At 34.9% G+C, this 17,962-nt stretch overlaps 2 protein-coding genes across 2 annotated transcripts in view; both read right to left on the bottom strand.

Annotated features, from left to right (window-relative positions):
- Nucleotides 1-280: 280 nt before the first annotated feature.
- Nucleotides 281-6,054, bottom strand: LOC141405880 (uncharacterized). Its single transcript, XM_073990729.1, has 6 exons — nt 6,000-6,054; nt 4,704-4,786; nt 4,329-4,577; nt 1,667-3,071; nt 1,165-1,342; nt 281-1,093 (listed from the first exon to the last, which is right to left on the bottom strand). Exons 2-6 carry the CDS (start codon nt 4,749-4,751, stop codon nt 769-771), a joined length of 2,205 nt encoding a protein of 734 aa, XP_073846830.1. The 5' UTR covers nt 4,752-4,786; nt 6,000-6,054; the 3' UTR covers nt 281-768.
- A 10,405-nt stretch (nt 6,055-16,459) lies between these two features.
- The window catches only part of rib (BTB/POZ domain-containing protein ribbon), a 36,027-nt gene continuing 34,524 nt past the window's right edge, over nt 16,460-17,962 (bottom strand). Inside the window, exon 3 of the mRNA XM_073991071.1 lies at nt 16,460-17,891. Within this exon, the coding sequence (XP_073847172.1) occupies nt 16,836-17,891 (1,056 nt within the window). The 3' untranslated portion in view covers nt 16,460-16,835. The remainder of the gene's footprint in view (nt 17,892-17,962) is intronic.

Raw genomic sequence — 17,962 nt, 5'->3', positions numbered from 1 at the left:
AGTCACAATTTTGCGGTTTAATTTTACCGATTTTTGTCGGTAACAGCAAAAATGAGTTACAGAATCCCACTACTGGAGTAGTCACAACTCAATCAAAAAGTTTTTTTCAATAAGATTTTTTATATAACTTATTTATTTTACTGCAATTAATTCTTAAACTTTGTAAGTTTTGTTTGGAGTAGTTGAACATCCCTCCCACGCCTTGCTGGAGTAGTTTTAGCATTTTAAATCAAAGGTTTTCTGTAAGGAGATGCAAATTTATGTTTTTTTAACCCTTTATTATGATAATATTTTGTTTTGATTGGAGTAGTTTAACACCCTTTCCTTATTACAAAATTTAAATGAAAGTCATAATTCATACCTTAAAAGCCTGGATACATAAGCTACCTCGCCTGCTCGCCTTGCTTTGCTGCTTCGTTTCTGACATAATAAAAATAAAAGAAAAAGAAGAAAAGGGCAAACTAGTTGGAAATTTGCTCGGCCTTCTTTATTCTTTTATTTTATGTTATGCCAGGCAGGTTATGTACCCAGGCCTTAACTCTCCTGAGATTTGACAAAAAAACTCCCTATCACAACCAAGTGGGACATGTTACTTTTTCGAAAATATTCTTTGATACTTTTTAGCGGCTTTTACATAAAAAATGTTTTATAAAACATGCGTAATTTAAGTTGTCAATTCCATAGAACTGTTAAATAAATGACGTAAATTCCCAAAACACTTGTTTTAAAAGCAAGTGTAAAATGCGTTTTCCTTAGGTATACAACGTTTCATGTATTGTTGCTGATACATGATGATTTGGAGAGGGTCCGGCTTTTCCTACGACATTTAGGTTTATTTGTAATTGTTGCTGAACGATCAATTTGTATGTATGGTTTATCGCGCCAATCATGTTGCTTTTCAACACAATGTTTTCTTCTATCTGCTATGCAGAGAAATTCCATATTACATAAATGACATTTGTATTTCATACTTTGCAAACTATGTTCCATAAGATGAAGATTTAAATGGTGTTGTTTATAAAATACAACTTGACATTTATAGCAAACATAACGACCATAGTCTTCAGTGTCCAGATGATAATCCAGAAAAACTCTGCAATGAGACAGCAAAATGTTACAAAAAAAAAAAATATATGTATTTTGGTGTGATGCAAAACTACTTACTGTCTGGTGAAAGAGGATTTACATTTTCGACAAATAAAACGTGGTTCTTTTAAATGATCTAGACGGTCATGTTTTATCATATCATTTAACGAATATCCTGTAAAATTGCAATTTGTTTCAAAGCAAGTAATATCTTGATTTTGAATTTCAATTTTCAAACGTTCGAGAAAATATGTATCTGAAAAGAAAAGACAATAAAAAATGGGTTTTTGATAAAACTTGCCACTTAATCTAAAACAAAGGCTAACTGCGTTATCTGACAGATATTCATGTTATTCTGTTCCATTTTTGTTTAAAGAGATATGCAAGTTTAGTACAGGATCGCATTTCTAGCACACAACCGGGAAAAAATATGTTTCATGGGTAATCCCGGATAATAGAGGTTTTTCGAGAGGGATAACTCAAAATAGGTATGATGTTAGAAAAAGTATCTATTTGTTTATCGGGTTACTATGATTAGTATTGGTCTGGATTTTAACATAAACAAAATATTTAAACTTACTGTTTTCCCACTTTGTTTTCCATACGACATCATCGCCAATCGGTCCCGCATTATTTTTGATCCATCTATTTGTATAAGAATTACGTCTCGTGATACCATTCAAAGAGTATTCGTTGTCAAGTGACTCTGTACAACTAGTAACAACTGTTGAAGGTTTTCTATAAAGATTAGAATTTCTTGTAAAATAGTTGGAAATATTGGAACTGCTATTAGTTCTGGTTTCCGATGCATAACTGCTTCTAGAGGGATTTATCCAATGGTTCTGATTCTCTGCATAACTGGTAGTGTTAGATTGTTCAGCCGCCAAATATGTTGAGGCATTTGTGTTATTATTTGTATCATGGATGCAGTACATTGATTCGTCATTTATCATTGTATTCGTTGGTGTCTGCTTATCGATGCGTTTGTAATGGTAAGGATCTTTATATAGTATTAACTGTGGTAATCTGATAATTGATTCTTGATATTCGGAATCCTTGGAATTATAACTTCTACATCCTTGGGATGATTTTGAATTTGGAGATTTTAATATGCCCTTACGGCCGTTATTTTTACTTTCACCAGCGCCAAAATTTGATTGTTTGTCCTTTGTCTCATTGTTATTGTTGGGATTTTTTCTTTGGCCATTCTTTGAACTAAAGAGACTTTGCGAACGTGTTGTACGCCTTAATGGAACAAAAGGGTTATATTCTTGTATTACATCACAGTCTAATTTATGTACATCATACATGAATCTTGCTACAAATAACATTCCACATTTATCACACATTAACTGTTTCATATGTTCTTTTTGTTTGTGTCCCTTTAATTCCAAATAGGTTGCGGCATTATATTCACATAGTTTACACTTAAATGTCCTTGGCAACCTTTTGGATTCCTTTACACCATCACTATCCTGTCTCTTTCGTAGACGGCAGCGTCTTTTGTGTTTCTTATAGGTTCGTTCTAAACGATAGACACGTAAACAATATTCACACATAAATTCAGATTTTTGGCAAGATCCTGTCTTCTGACTATCATAATCATTAATTGCAGGCCCGGATTCTGTTTCTTTGGGAGAATAGGGAACTTCATGATTAACTTCCAACGCGGCATAGAATTGTTGTGTATTATGTAATGGTGATATGGACGAACCTATAACATCAACAATCAATTGTTCAGATTGTTTTTGTGTTAGGTTTGCAGGACTTTCACAGGTATTTGCTTCAGCTGAACTTATTGCCGCCTCACAAAGGGTATTTTTGATTGTTGAATTTAATGATGACAATGTTGTGGTGGATGATAAATTGCTTGGTAAAGCTTGTTCCAAACTATCCCGTAAAACAGATGATGATTCGTTTATGGTCTTTGCAAATTGCAGACAGCGTGCACATATTGAAGTCAATATTTGTTTAATATGCCAATCCTAGATGGATTTAAAAAGGAAAGAAAATTAGATAGTCTTCAAAATATTCGAAAAAGAAATCTCATTGCTATCAGTAACCTTAATAAAAAGAAAGAAGACCTCATGACCTCAAGCCTTTCTTTATAAGAAGCCCTCATAGTCTTCTATCGGAAGACCTCGTGGTATTCTTTACGAAAAACCGATGGCATCAAGGCCTTCTATGAGACCTCACAGTTTTCTTATAAGAAGGTCGAATGGTCTGCTATAAGAAGACCTTAATGTCTTCTATAAGAAGACCTCATGGTCTGCTATAAGACGACCTCATGGTGTTCTATAAGAAGACCTCATGATGTTTTAAAGGAAGACCACATGGTCTTCTATAAGAAGACCTCATTGTCTTTTATAAGAAGACATCAAGACCTCATGGTCTTATATAAGAAGTTTCCATGGTCCCTTATAAGAAGTTTCCATGGTCCTTTATAAGAAGTCCTCATGGTCTTATATAAGAAACCGTCGCCATCTTTTATTAAGAATCCTTCATGTTCTTCTGTAGGAAATACTCAAGGTCTTCTATAAGAAGAACTCTCATGATATTCTATAAGAAGATTTCATGGTTTCTGTAAGAAGACCTTAAGGCAGAAACACAATGGATTTTTCTTGCTTGTCTGGCATCATTTCTGGTAGAAGAATAAAGAACGGCCGACACGATATTGAAATAGGTTGCTTTTTTCATTTATTCTTTTACTAGAGCAAAGAGAAGAAAGCAAACAACGAGCTGATTGTGTTTCTACCCTAAAGGTGCGAACAGAATGAGAAATTCACGCTTATCCAAGCCTCAATTTATGTATAAGAATAAAGAAATGCAAGATCGCATTTTAATTAGGTAGTTCTTGGCCTTTATTCTTCTACATGATATTGAGCGTGAAGCAAGCAACAAAGTTCATTGTATTCTAACCTTTTTGGTCTTCTATAAGAAGACATTAAGGTCTTCTATGAGAAGATTTCATGGTGTTCTATATAAAGAGCACATGATCATCTATAAAAGACCTCATGATCTTCTTTAAGAAAATCCCATTTTGTTCTCTAAGAAGAGATCAAGGTCTGCTCTATGACTTTAGGGTAATAAGGCAGTCCTCTTGGTCTCTTATAAGAAACATTCATGGTCATCTATAAGTCTTCGGGGTATTCTCTAAAAACCCTTCCCTTCTCCTGGTCTGCTATAAAAGGACCTTCTAAATTAAACGTTTTTTTTTTGAAGAAATATTTATTCATACTTACCGGCAGCCGACTCAAAGAACAATATTCCATTACAGTTGAGAGATTTGTTGACAAATCTGCACAATCTTTTGACAATTTACAGATGTTGCATACTTTTCCGTTTGCCGATTCATTAGTACTTGCAGCAGCTGAGGCACTTAATTGATTATCCAGCTTGTGTCGCTTTCCAACTCTTTCTCTTTCTTTAGCAGCAGAATGCTTTACTGTCGAATTCTTTGCGGACATTTTTGACATGGATGTTTTCTTAGACTGCTTATTAATGTGGAAGTTATGAGATTTAGACGATTAAGTCTTTGCCAAGGAAGAGATCCTCTAAATTATATTTACATAGCACAGAATGATGATGGATAAGGCTAATATCTGGTATATGTATACCTTTTTATCTTGTCTATTATTGCAATTTCTTATTGGTGGGTATGACATTGAGTTTTAGAGTAAAAAAGAGTCCTTACAGTGATCTAAAAAAAAAAAAAGAACAACTCTAGTAAATACTCTCCGATTTAATTTGTTTGACATTTTTCCCACAGTTAGTTGCGGTGATCACGGGAATGTATAATTTGTCTTGGGAGACGGATCCGGTTATTTAATCCGAAAGTTCAGGTACAAAACCCGGGTTAGACCCGGTTCTACTGAACCGAATGCTACAAAATAGATATCATTGCAAAGCTAAATACCTATCCAACAATTGGGCGTAGGATAAGGTTTATTCTCAGGTGTTCAGGTGATATAGCCTGAAACCGATTTTTGGACCCCGCACTTTAACATTTCCAAAATGGTGCTATATATTGTAATACCTTCTCTGGATCCAGAGATATGGCCCTTAGAATCTTGACAAACCGGTTCTGTTAGGCTCATTTTTTTCAATTTTAAAGTTCTAAATTGAAGAAGAAAAAAATCCTTTTTAGTTATAAATCTTTTTCTAAATAGCTTAAGATTTTCTCCTATTAACAGGTGCAAATCTCGGGAACAAAATTTTCTTTTAAATTATAAATTTGTCTCTAAATTGCCGACATTCGGCCGGGTATTTAGCACTTTCTCCTATAGACAGGTTAAAATCTCGGGAACGGGAACAAAATTTTCTTTTAAATTATAAAGTTTTCTCTAAATAGCCGGCCTTCAGCCGGGGATTTAAGACTATCTCCTATGTACAGGTGCAAATCTCGGGAAAGGGAACATTTTCTTTTAAATTATAAAATGTTCTCTAAATATCCACATAGAAAAACCTGTTTGTCAAGATTCTAAAGGCCATATCTCTGAAACCAGAGAGGATTTACAACATAAAACGCCATTTTGGAAAGGTTAAATAAAGTGCGAGCTATAATCTGGCATACATTAAGCGAACATCCATAAGGGCTATATCACCTGAACACCTGAAAATAAACCTTATCGTATGACCACTTTTTGAATAGGCAATTCTATAAGCTCTCCAATGGTGCCCATTTCATTCGGTTCAGTAGAGCCGGTTCTAACCCAGGTTTTGCACCCGGACTTTCGGGTCAAATAACCGGATCCGTCCCCAAAGAAAATTATACATTCCCATGATCAGCGCAACAATATCTACCTCTGGAAAAAATTTCAAAAAAATCGGAGAGTTTCTACTGACTTAGAGATAAGCAAAAAACAATCATTTTGTTTTGTTAAGACGTATTTAGAAGGTATTTGTGAGCTTACCTGTCCAGCAGTTCATTCAATTCAATTCCGAAATCTACAAATCATCCTTGCGTGAGACGTTTTGATAATGGAAGTTTTTGCAGTTTATAACAAACTCCAACATCTCTTTATAACGATATTTCATTAATTATGTTAAATCAAAATTGTTTTAATATACGCTATTTACAAAAGTTTTTTCTTTAACTATTGTTTACAATGCATACAAAGCCACAAGGAAGCAAACAAACTTAAACTTTTTAACCGTTGTTTTGTTAACCGAACATACTTAAAAGCGCTCCATTTTATTTAAGATACAAGCATACCTAACAACGCTCGTATACCAAAAGCGTTTTTCACAACAAAGGTAATATACATATGTATTCAAGGCCGTATGGCCCCGGCAAATACGGTTCGTTGAGAGCCGCGTCACGTAAGTGATGCCAAACCAAAAAAATGGCCCCGGAACATATGATCCGTTGTGAGTCGCGTCACGCTTTGAAAACAACAACCATATGAACAAGTAAAAAGTGTCAGTCGGCTTTGCCGTAGAGCTGGCAAAAAATCGATGGCACTATCGATAATTATTTAAAAATTCAATATCGATAGATAGTTTTGCCTATCGATACTATCGGAATAAAAACCCCTAACCTGAAATCCATTGAAATAAATATAAATTTCGCTGCTTTTCGGTTATGTGTGTGTGTAAGAAAGTAAGTCCGTAGTCACACGTACACATTTTTCGGTAAAATAAAATGTGTACTTTTACATTTTTTATAAAATAAAAGCAGTTGTTTATTCTCCTTTACATTTCTGTCAACTACTTTTGCATAATTTCAAGAAAATCATTGACATTTCCGCCATTTTCATCCCCAAATTAATGGCGATGACAACTTAACGATAATATCGATAGCAATCGATATTTTAAAACATTATATCGAAAATATCTAATGTTGGGAATATCGATGGTTTGCCAGCTCTACTTTGCCGACAGATATATACCCTCATACTATGTTTACATTTACGAAATCCACTCGATTTCATCTGTCAATTCCTTTGTGTATACGTCAAATGAAAACTCATCTGAAATCGATTGGATTTCATTTGACGTTTGAGCAATGGAATTGACAGTTGAAATCGAGTGGATTTCGTAAATCTAAACATAGTATCAGCCAATGTAAAGCGAAACTTTCACCTCCGGACAGATCGAATATATTTAAGGTCTCTTTAGAATTTTGTGGCCCTTTTTAGACATTTGAACTTGCCGACAAAAACGTGGATTAGGAATTAACACTAATACACAAATGTTGAACTTTTGTAGGGCAGGTACCCTTAGGGAGGACCGATATTGGCCATTTTAGAAGTTAAACTAAATTTTCATAAAATATTAGGAGATCCAAAGTTTGGACCATGGTACAATAATTCTAATGTCATGTTCATACCAGCATTTGAATCACGTCATTCGTTCTCATAATTACGTACACGAATTAACCCGTTCATACGATATGGTACACAATTCATAGCAACATGATTCATATTTTCATGGTTTTGTGTTTACTGATTTTAAAGAAAGTTTCTACCAAAATACGGGAAAAACTATTTTATATGAACTGAAAAAATATTTATCCTTCTTTCAGATATCTATTTTATATTAAATTATATTATTTTCATTCATGTTTTCCATTTTTTCTCACGATTTTGGTGTTTTCAGTATATTTTCAAATTTTTCTATTTCAATAATTAACGAGAGAGAGACCTGCCAACATATCTTTTTGGTATACAGACATTCCGGCAGGCAATTGATTTTTGTTTCTAAATTTGTACACGAATTTGAAACGATGGACAAGAAATGCAACTGCAATGGAAGAGAAAACAAAATTTGCTATGATTTGAATGTATACTAGTCGTTAAACGGTTTACTTTTCATTCATATTTTGCAGTTTTTCTAAAAAGTTTTGGATTTTTAATAAATTTTTAATTTTTTATTTTTCCTGTCATAATTAATTTATTTCGATAAATTCTCTCATTTGTTAGAGATGGGACATATTTTATCGTCGTTCTGAAAGTAATTTAAATTGAACAATGTATAAAAATCGTTGTTCGTTCTCAAAATTTTGTATGGGAAATGAAGTAATTGTATCGTAATTTGGGGTCGAACAACGAATAGAGAGCGAATTACCGCTAGTCTGAACATGGCATTAGGTAAGTCACAGCTAACAGCTGATTACATTTTTTTTGTTATGGCTTAATCTGTCAAAACCGTGTTGACATGCAGAGTTGATATTTATTATTGATCAAAAAATTCAACTCTGTTTTGCTTTCATTTCAACCATGGTACAATAATTCATAGGTAGGCCAGGTATGAGAATCGCCAAAAAATACAACCCTGTCGCTATGGTTTAAAACGTCAAAATTGTTTTGATGAATGATAACGGATGAGTATACAAAGAAGAACGAAATGTTGAAATGAAAACAAAACAGAGTTGAATTTTTTGATCAATAATAAATATCAACTCTGCATGTCAACACGGTTTTGACAGATTAAGCCATAACAAAAAAAAATTGTAATCAGCTGTTAGCTGTGGCCTACCTAAGAATTATTGTACCATGATTTCAACATTTCGTTCTTCTTCTTCTTTGTATACTCATCTGTTATCATTCATCAAAACAATTTTGACGTTTTAAGCCATAGCGACAGGGTTGTATTTTTTTGGCGATTCTCATACCTGGCCTACCTATGAATTATTGTACCATGGTTTGGACCAAATTGGTTGCCCCATTAAAGTGATATCGTCCTAGCATTTTAGTTACATTTTTTAAATATTGGGGAGAAGTACCGGAAGTTGTGGACCGGTATTGCCCCATGAAACTAAGTTTGGATATAATATGACGAAGACCAAATGTTGGACCAAATCGGTTGAACAGTTCGAGAGCTATCGTGCTCTCCGTCCGCCACATATGGTGACATAGGGGTTTTTTTACGCCTTTCGGGCTGTTTTCCCAAGAAATATGGACTTGCCCCTGAAAAAACTTTTACCGTCGTAATGGAGGTAGCGAATGCAAATCGCTTCAACAAAAATCAAAGTGATTCGAGAGCAGGGGCTCAATTCTGTTTCTATGAAAATGTAAAATGAAAACTTTTATAAAGGAGAAAACTGTCAAATGAAAAAAATATAAAGGAAATATTTTTCATTTCAAATTTTCATAGAACAAGAATCCAGCCCCTGGTCTTAAAATGAACTTATCCGAAATTTTGTGTGAGAGATACCAGAAGGAGTAGACAAATATAGTCCATATTCGAACCTGTAGTGCGATTCTCTAACTCATTTTTTGAGTTACCGACAAAAATCGTTAACATTAAAACGCAAAATTATGAATGAAAAGTTCAAATAAAAGTTGACAACACTCTTGCTATCGGCAGAACTTTTAGACTACTTTTTATTCGTCGCTAACTTACCGAAAAATATCGTTAATTACCGAAATGATAAGCATTTTAATTTTACCGATTTTTGTCGGTAACTCAAAAAGTGTGTTAGAGAATCGCACTACTGATCTATATCTGGTAGATATATTAGGATGTGCAAAGTATAGATTACATCGGTCACTCCCTTCAAGACATGGTGCGCAAAATTTGTTCGAATATTTTTGAAGTTTTGTGGGGGAGGTACCTAAAGGAGTGGACCGATATAGCCCATCTTCAAATTTAAACTATGTTTTGATAAAATATTACGAAGGCCAAATTTTGGACCGAATCGACAGATCCATTCGAGAGTTATCTGGCGCTCCAACCACTACACAAGGTGTCATAAGGGTTTCTTGCACCTTCCCGGTCATTTTCTCAGGATTGCTAAATCAACTCCAAATTGTCTGAAACACATTTCGTCCAAACATACTTGGGGTCTAAAACAATTATTTCGATGAGGCACATTTTGCCCTTATGAAAGTGTATATACCCTTTCTAGCCTAAAGGCTGAGGGTATAAAAATGTGTAAGTGATGCCAAGTTTGTTCTTGAATTTTTCATGTGGTTGTTGTAACGCGACGCTCAACGCGCCGTATGTGCCGCGACCTTTACGGTCTTACGGACCGCATGTGCTGAGCCCTTAAGGTAGAAACACAACGAAATACGCCGCTTTTTCACGCTCAGTTTCATGTAAAAGACTAAAGGCCAAGTACTACCTAACTCTAATGAATTAGGCAGCATTTGAATTAGGTAGTACTTGGCCTTTAATCTTTTACATGAAACTGAGCGTGAAAAAAGCGGCGTATTTCATTCTGTTCACACCTTTAATGGCCTCGGATGTGGTCTGATGTGGGTCGCGTCATGCGTTAAAACAACAACCACATGAAACAAGTAAAAAAGTATCAGTCGGCTTTGCCGACAGAGATATACCCTCAGCCTGTGCAAATTGAAACACTTTTTTTTTACAATAAACTTATGTAATTAGGGGGTTTCAAAATTTTGGTCCCGTATGAACCGACAAAAATTTTGATTAGGATTAAAGTTCAAAAATTTTGCGGAAAAGGTACTTAAAGGAATGGACCGACATAGACCATGGGGGTGCCATAGGGGGTTTTTACACACTTGGGGCTGTTTTCTCCAGAAGTATGGACTTGTCCCTGAAACAACTTTTACCATCGTAATTGAGGCAGCGAACGTAAGTTGCTTCAACAGAAATCAAAGTGATTCAATAGCAGGTCTTAAAGTGAACTTATCCAAAATTTTGTGTGGGAGGTACGGGATGGAGTGGACAAATATAGGCCATATTCGAACCTGATCTATATCTGGTAGATATTATGAGAATGTGTAAATTATGGACCAAATCGGTCACTCCCATCAAAAGTTATCGTGCCCACAATTTCTCCGAATATTTTTGAACTTTTGTGGCGTAGGTACCTGAAGGAGTGGACCGATATGGCTTATCTACGAACTTAAACTAAGTTTGGAAACAATATTACGAAGGCCAAATTTTGGCCGGAACCGGCATTTCCGTTCGAGAATTATCTTGCGCTTCCACCCATAAACATGGTGTCATAGGGTTTGTTTTTCAACTTTCAGGCTATTTTTTCAGGAAGTATGGACTTGCCCGTGAGGAAACTTGTACCTTCGTATAGGGGACAGTGAATACAAGATGATACAACAAAAACCAAGGCGATTCGAGAGCAGGTCCTAAACTGAACTTTTCCGAAATTTTGTGTGGGAGGTACTCGAAGGAGTTTACCGATTGAGTCCATATTGGAACCTCATCTAAGTCTGGTAGAAATTTCATAATGTGCAAAGTATGGACCAAATCGGTTACTCCCTTCAAGAGTTATCGTACGCACAAATTTTCCGAACATTTTCGAACTTCTGTGGGGGAGGTACCGGAAGGAGTGGACCGATATAATCCATCTTTGAACTTGAACTAAGTTTGGACAAAATATTACGAAAGCCAAATTTTGGACCGAATCGGCAGATCCGTTCAAGAGTTATCTTGCGCTGCAACCACTACACACGGTGTCATAGGGTTTTTTGTAACTTTCAGGCTATTTTCTCAGGAAGTAAGGACTTGCCCCTAATGAAACTTACAGCGTCGCATAGAGGTCAGCGAATACAACTTGCGTAAACAAAAATCAAAGCGATTCGAGACCAGGTCTTAAACTGAACTTTTCCGAAATTTTGTGTGGGAGGTACCCGAAGGAGTGGACCGATTGAGTCCATATTGGAACCAAATCTAAGTTTGGTAAAATTACAAGATGTGCAAAGTATGGACCAAATCGGCTATTCCATACAAGAGTTATCGTGCGCACAAGTTTTGCGACAATTTTTGAACATTTGTGGGGGAGGTACCTGAAGGAGTGGACCTATATGGCCCATCTTCGAACTTAAATCGAATCTGGACAAAATATTTCGATACCCAAAATTTGAACCGAATCGATTAATCCGTTCGAGAGTTATCGTGCGCACCAGCCAGACAGACCGACAGACAGACAGACGGACGGACATTGCTAGATCTACTCAAAATTGTCTGAAACGGATATCGTACAAACATACTTGGGGTCTAAAACCAATATTTCGATGAGGCACATTTTTGGTCGTATCAAAGTGTAAATACCCTCTTTAGCCTAAAGGCTGAGGGTATAAAAAAGTGTAAATCAATAAATACATCTAAAGCCCTAAACACATCCAACGTTTGGGTAAAGTTTTGTGTCATTTCTGGCAGATGAATAGAGACAATTTTCTTTATTCTTCTATCAGAAATGACACAAAACTTTACACAAACCTTTGATGTGTTTCCAGCTTAACGTTTGAGTAAATTTGGACATCATTTCTGATAAAAGAATAAAGAAAAATTCGAACTGTTGCTATGTTCCAGAACCTGCAAGAAGCTACTACTTTCTACTACGATAACAAATTTTTCTTTATGTTATCGAAAAAATTAGTAGATGCTTGCAGTACTGGAACATACCATATGTTGCCGTTAAAGTGAGAACACAGTCAACTCTTAGCTTAATTTTCCTGCTTAGCTTATTTCTTCACTAGCCCGCTTATTTCTTGGTATCACACATCGAAGCGTAAAATTCATGGGCGCTATAAACATAATTATTTCAATATATCAAATAAAACTCAATTTTTTAATATGAATTGTTCGTAAATAATTAGTAAAAATAAAAACAGGTAAGCAGGCAAGGCAGCTTATGTACGCAGGTCTTTATGCTTTTCTAGATCGAGTTCCATATAAGAGTAATGCTAAGTTTACATTTACGAAATCCACTCTATTTCAACTGTCAATTCCTTAGCTCATACGTCAAATGAAATCCAGATGAGATTTCATTTGACGTTTGAGCTATGGAATTGACAGTTGAAATCGAGTGGATTTCGTAAATGTAAACCAAGCATTATGCTTGATTTACATTTACAAAATCCACTCGATTTCATCTGTCAATTCCTTTGTGTTAAGTCAAATGAAAACTCGTCTGAAATCGATTGGATTTCATTTGACGTTTGAGCAATGGAATTGACAGTTGAAATCGAGTGGATTTCGTAAATGTGAACATAGTATTACTCTCCAAACGACGATAAAAAATGTCCTATCTATAACAAATGAGAGAATTTATCGAAATAAACTAATTATGACAGACAAAATTTAAAAATGTATGAAAAACCCAAACATTTTTAGAAAAACTGCAAAACATGAATGAAAAGTAAACAGAGTTATGAAAAATGCACTCCGTTCGATACATTTTATAAGCAGTTGCTGTAGAGATCCCTACAGCAAAAAAAAGTTGGTTGATCCCTACACATTTCTTCAAAAGATAAACAAGAGTGTATACATTTCGAAGAATTTGTTATAAAATAAAGAAATAACAACTTAAGTTGTGAACATTTTTGCGGTAATTTACTAGACGGAAATTTTAATGGAGTGGAGTTGGAGTCGAAAGCTGTACTAGTGATGGGAAGGCAACATAAAAAAACTTTAGGATGACGAAGCAAAATCAGTTACGCTTGGATTAAATGGAGAACGGAGAAAGTAAACTCAATTGTGATTGAATTTAATGGAAACTTTTTTTAATTTGTGTTTATATAATAAAGTTCTTTGTATTCTTGTTTTACACAAAAATGAATGCATTTTCTTTATTCTGGGATATTTCGCAAGTGCTTGCATTTTTATTGTATCTTTAGACTCACTAAATGCAATCCGAAGAGTGCCTTTAAATTCAATCCAAAACACTACATCATAAGTTGTGATTTGGATCGAAAAATCCTAGCTGCGCGCGCTCCCTTGTAAAATTCATAAGTGAATTCACAGAAAAATATGTACTCCAACGGCGCTTGTACTGTACACTTGCTGGGTATTCAAATGTGTGTTTTTGACCATCAATGAAATAGTCTAATGCCTGGTTTAAATTTATGGAATCCTCTAGATTTCATCTGTCAATTCCATTGCTTAAACGTCAAATGAAATCCAATGGATTTCAGATGAGATTTCATTTGACGTATACACAAAGGATTTGACAGTTGAAATCCACTCGATTTCGTAAATTTACTATAAACTGTTAAATCTAATGTACACTGTTAAATGTTTCTTTGATGTAAATGAGCTCATTTGAAGGACTTACCGAGATGGCCTGTGTTGATATTTTGTTCGTGCAGGCGGCCGTAGAATAGATTTCCAACACTACACCATCCACAAACAGGTAGTACTCTCCATGTTGTTGTAAAGTTCTGAGAGGGCATATACATTGTTTAAGAATCTTATAGCACGTTTACATATAACCGGATTTAATAAATCCACTGGATTTCAAATCTCCTTAAAAAAGGTTGTAATATAAACGTGGCGTTGGACAGCGTGTGGTTCCTATTATAGTCCCGGTCAACACTAGAGTAATTTTATGAAAATATTCGAGAATAAAATTACTCTATGAAATTACTATAGTGAAGGCCTGGAAATAGGAATAAAATACAAAGTTTGCCATATGACACGAAGTACTGTTCCATATATCAGGACTTAATAAATCCACTGAATTTCAAATGTCAATTCCAACGAGTTTGACGTCTAAATTCTCAAAAAGAAGATTACCTCGGCAAAAAGCTCTAACGCAAACGGCGTTTAAGATCTTGATTGAAAACCGCAATCTGCATGAGGGTTGCAACTGGCAGGAATACATGAAAAATACTCCAGCGAAGAAGTCAATATAATCAATTTGAGTTCCGGGAGTCCTCTGCACACATGCTTTCTCAATGTTAAGCTATTTCAATGAAAACTCTAGTTGTTTTTTTTTCAAATATAATTTTTGTGAATGTTTTTATTGTTGATGTTGTGTTTTTTTTGTTATTTTTTCAATTTTTGTTTTTCAGTCAATTACAATTTAGCTAAAAATAATAACTACGGATAAAAACTTAACTAACAAGTTGTTGTGGACAAAATTTTGATTGTTTTTTGTTTTTTCTTAAAAAAATTGTTTTATATAAAAAAGAAAATATTAACAAATCACTATATGTACATACAGAAAAAAAATTAAAAAAATATATAAAATACTATATACAAAATTAAAAAAAATACAAATTAAACTACAAAAAATAATTAGAACTAAAAATAAAAAAATTAACTAAAATTTAACTAAAAATAACTAAAATTAAAAAAATAATAATAAAGAAAGCCTATTGCATTGCCCCCAGCATTGGAAATCCAAATTAACAAAAACCGAAAATTTTTGTTAAGTATATTGGAATTTTTGTTATAAATTAGTTGTTTAAATTTCTAATATTTTTTGTTTTGTACATTTATTGGTGCATTAAAAAGTGCTTAGTTAAATGTTGTATTTTTAAGATTTCTGTTTTTGTTTTTTATTATTAAATTTTTAAGAGTCTCAGTCTTATGCATAATTAAAAAGAAATATTCATAATAAAAAAATAAGAAATTAAATTAATGAACACAGTTATTTTTTAAAAAATAATGAAAAAAGGAAAATAAAATTTAAATTAGACTAATAATTTGTACATTGTTTGTTTTCCATTATTGTAATATTTTTGTTGTTTTTTTTTTGTGGTATTGCTAATGGTTTGAGGTAGTTGGTTTATCTTTCTTTTTTTCTTGATGAGTTTTTTAAAACAAAAACCTATTAAAATTAACTAAATTGTTTAGATATTTTTGTAAATTAAGATTTTTAAAACAAATCACTGGCATATTTTTCTCTGTTTAATAACAAAAAGAAAACTATAATTATTAAATATTTGTCTTAGTTAATTTTCAAAGGATGGAAGGTGGCCGTCGCCAAGGCAATGTAACGCCGTTAAATAATAACAGTGTTGCCAACTTTATGATGACATACCTTGGCTTTCCTCTTCTCTCCCTGGATATTATGAGCTAATAAGTAATTTTGTTTGTTTTTTAATTCTATAGAATATTGAGCCTCTTTTCTTTTGTTGTTGTTACTTAAATAAGTATTAGCATTAGTTTGAGCCCTTGTTTTCAGTCTTTCATTACCTATCTAATATAAGCAAGGGTCACATGAGCTAAATTTATAACTATTGTGTGATGAGGTGAGTGTTGATTATGGCATGGATTTAGTTTCCAAAAGTTTCCCAGTTATTTTTCCTAAAAACTAACCTAATCCTACAAATTTATTCTCTATTTTAGGAATCTTTTATAGTTTTTTTTTTGTTAAAATTGTTTGATTTTTTTAGGCACACGGTGATAATTTTATAACAAACATATTTTTCTTGCAGGGGTTTTGCTGATCCTGATCTTAATCCAAAAGTGCAGTATTTTTGTGTCTTAGATGTTGTGCATAGAGAGAAGGATAAAGAAGAAGAAGTATTTTTTCTTAAAAAACAAAGTATTTTTCCCGCCCTTTTATTTTACACAGGCCTATTGTAGGTCTTTTTGTTGTAGGAATATACATTTTGTTGTTTTAAAGTAAAGCTAATATACCGCCTTGTGGACATTGTTCCGAAAACGTTCGGAAATGTCCATGATTTTTGTAAGGGAAAGAAAATTATTAAAGAAAAATAAGAACAACAAAACTACGTTTAACGTCCCTGAAATTAAAACCACAAAATATTAAACTCCTATTGCACTGAGGTTTTAGAATAATTTACAAAAATTTGCCCCCCTTTAGGAATTCTCAAAAATCCCCTCAAAAGGTATTTTAAATTTAAATAATAAATATTGGTAGATGGCAACTGGTAACGATTATGCCGTTATTTCCCAGCATTGCCAATCTCTTACAAACTATATTCACCTCGTTGCCAGCAGTAGTAGCTATTTCACCACACCACTTCCGCACAATTTACATGCAGAGTTGCCGTCTAACGCGAAGAGAATAATGCATCATAACATGTATCGGCTGCATATTGCCAAGCCATGGTCAGCATCAATCAGTCAGCTCGCACATCATCAATTATTACCTCACGCTTCAAATTGGATTCATGGATGAAGGCGCCGGAGGATTCATTATCGCCCGCTGTGGCTTGGTTGGCTGGCAGCTTGGTGGACATAATCACAGATTTATCATCACCATTGTTGGTTGTGGTGGGAGAGAAGGGTGATTCTGAACGAGGACGACTGGCCTCAACAGGAGTTTGGGCTCCCTTGCGGGCCAACGACAAGTCCTCAACATGATCATCTTCTTCGGTGCTGCGGTCATCATGGCTACGCTCATGTTCTTGCTCCTCCCTTTCCATTTCACGTTCTCTCTCAGCCATTTCACGTTCTCGCTCCATTTCATGACGTTCTAGGAATTCCTGTTCAACAGCATTACGCATATTGCCATATTTCATGGAGAAATTATTGGGACTTGGTGAACGCACAGCATTACCATTTGGTCCCGGGCTGGCTGACATGCGATTGGCTGCTGCATGGGCAGCGGCGGCCAAGGCCATGGCATGCAAGGCTTCACGTCCGGCAATATCACCGCCACGATTTTCCAAAGCCTGTTGCAAGAAGGCAGGATCTAAGAGGGCAGCCGCCGGATGGGGTATGGCAGAGGCCATGTGATGATGTTCAGCATTGCGATGATGTTCTTTCATTTCACGTTCTTCGCGCACTGCAGCTTCATGCATGGCCGCTGCAGCCTGACCATAACCATGGGCAAATGGAAAGGCGGCAGGAGATTCAACAGTGCTGGGGCTACGTTTCATTGTGCGATTCATGGGACGGCCAGTGGTAATGCCCAACTTCTTGACCTTATCGTACAAAGTGCGTGAGGGTACACCAAATTTGCGGGATGCTTGCAAGGCGCTCATGCCATCACGTACACATTGAATGGCTGACATAATGTCGTTGCGGGTATATTGTTTGTAGCGTTTCCATTCGGGTTTTTGATTGCCATTCTGATTACCAAAGTTGTTGGCGTAGTTGCCTTTTTGATCAAAGCTCTCATCCTCAAAGGAGCGATCGGTGTAGGGAGAGTGAGGTTCATCGGGATATTTCAACTGCAAAGAAAAAGGAAGAAATAGGAAGATTAGTATTGTGATTTTAAGACAAATGAAAGAAAAAAATTTTT

This window comes from Musca autumnalis, unplaced genomic scaffold (assembly GCF_047663935.1).
Source record: "Musca autumnalis isolate F117 unplaced genomic scaffold, ASM4766393v1 scaffold_5, whole genome shotgun sequence".
NCBI lineage: Eukaryota > Metazoa > Arthropoda > Insecta > Diptera > Muscidae > Musca > Musca autumnalis.
This window is presented reverse-complemented; position numbering and strand designations above follow the sequence as displayed.

Excerpts from the sequence above, each read along its gene's own strand:
- LOC141405880 (XM_073990729.1), bottom strand. The coding sequence starts at position 4,751 with ATGTCATACCCACCAATAAGAAATTGCAATAATAGACAAGATAAAAAG. Across the intron at positions 3,072-4,328 it reads GTTCTTTGAGTCGGCTGCCG|GATTGGCATATTAAACAAAT; the intron begins GTAAGTATGAAT and ends AAATCCATCTAG. Across the intron at positions 1,343-1,666 it reads GAAAACAAAGTGGGAAAACA|ATACATATTTTCTCGAACGT; the intron begins GTAAGTTTAAAT and ends TTTTCTTTTCAG.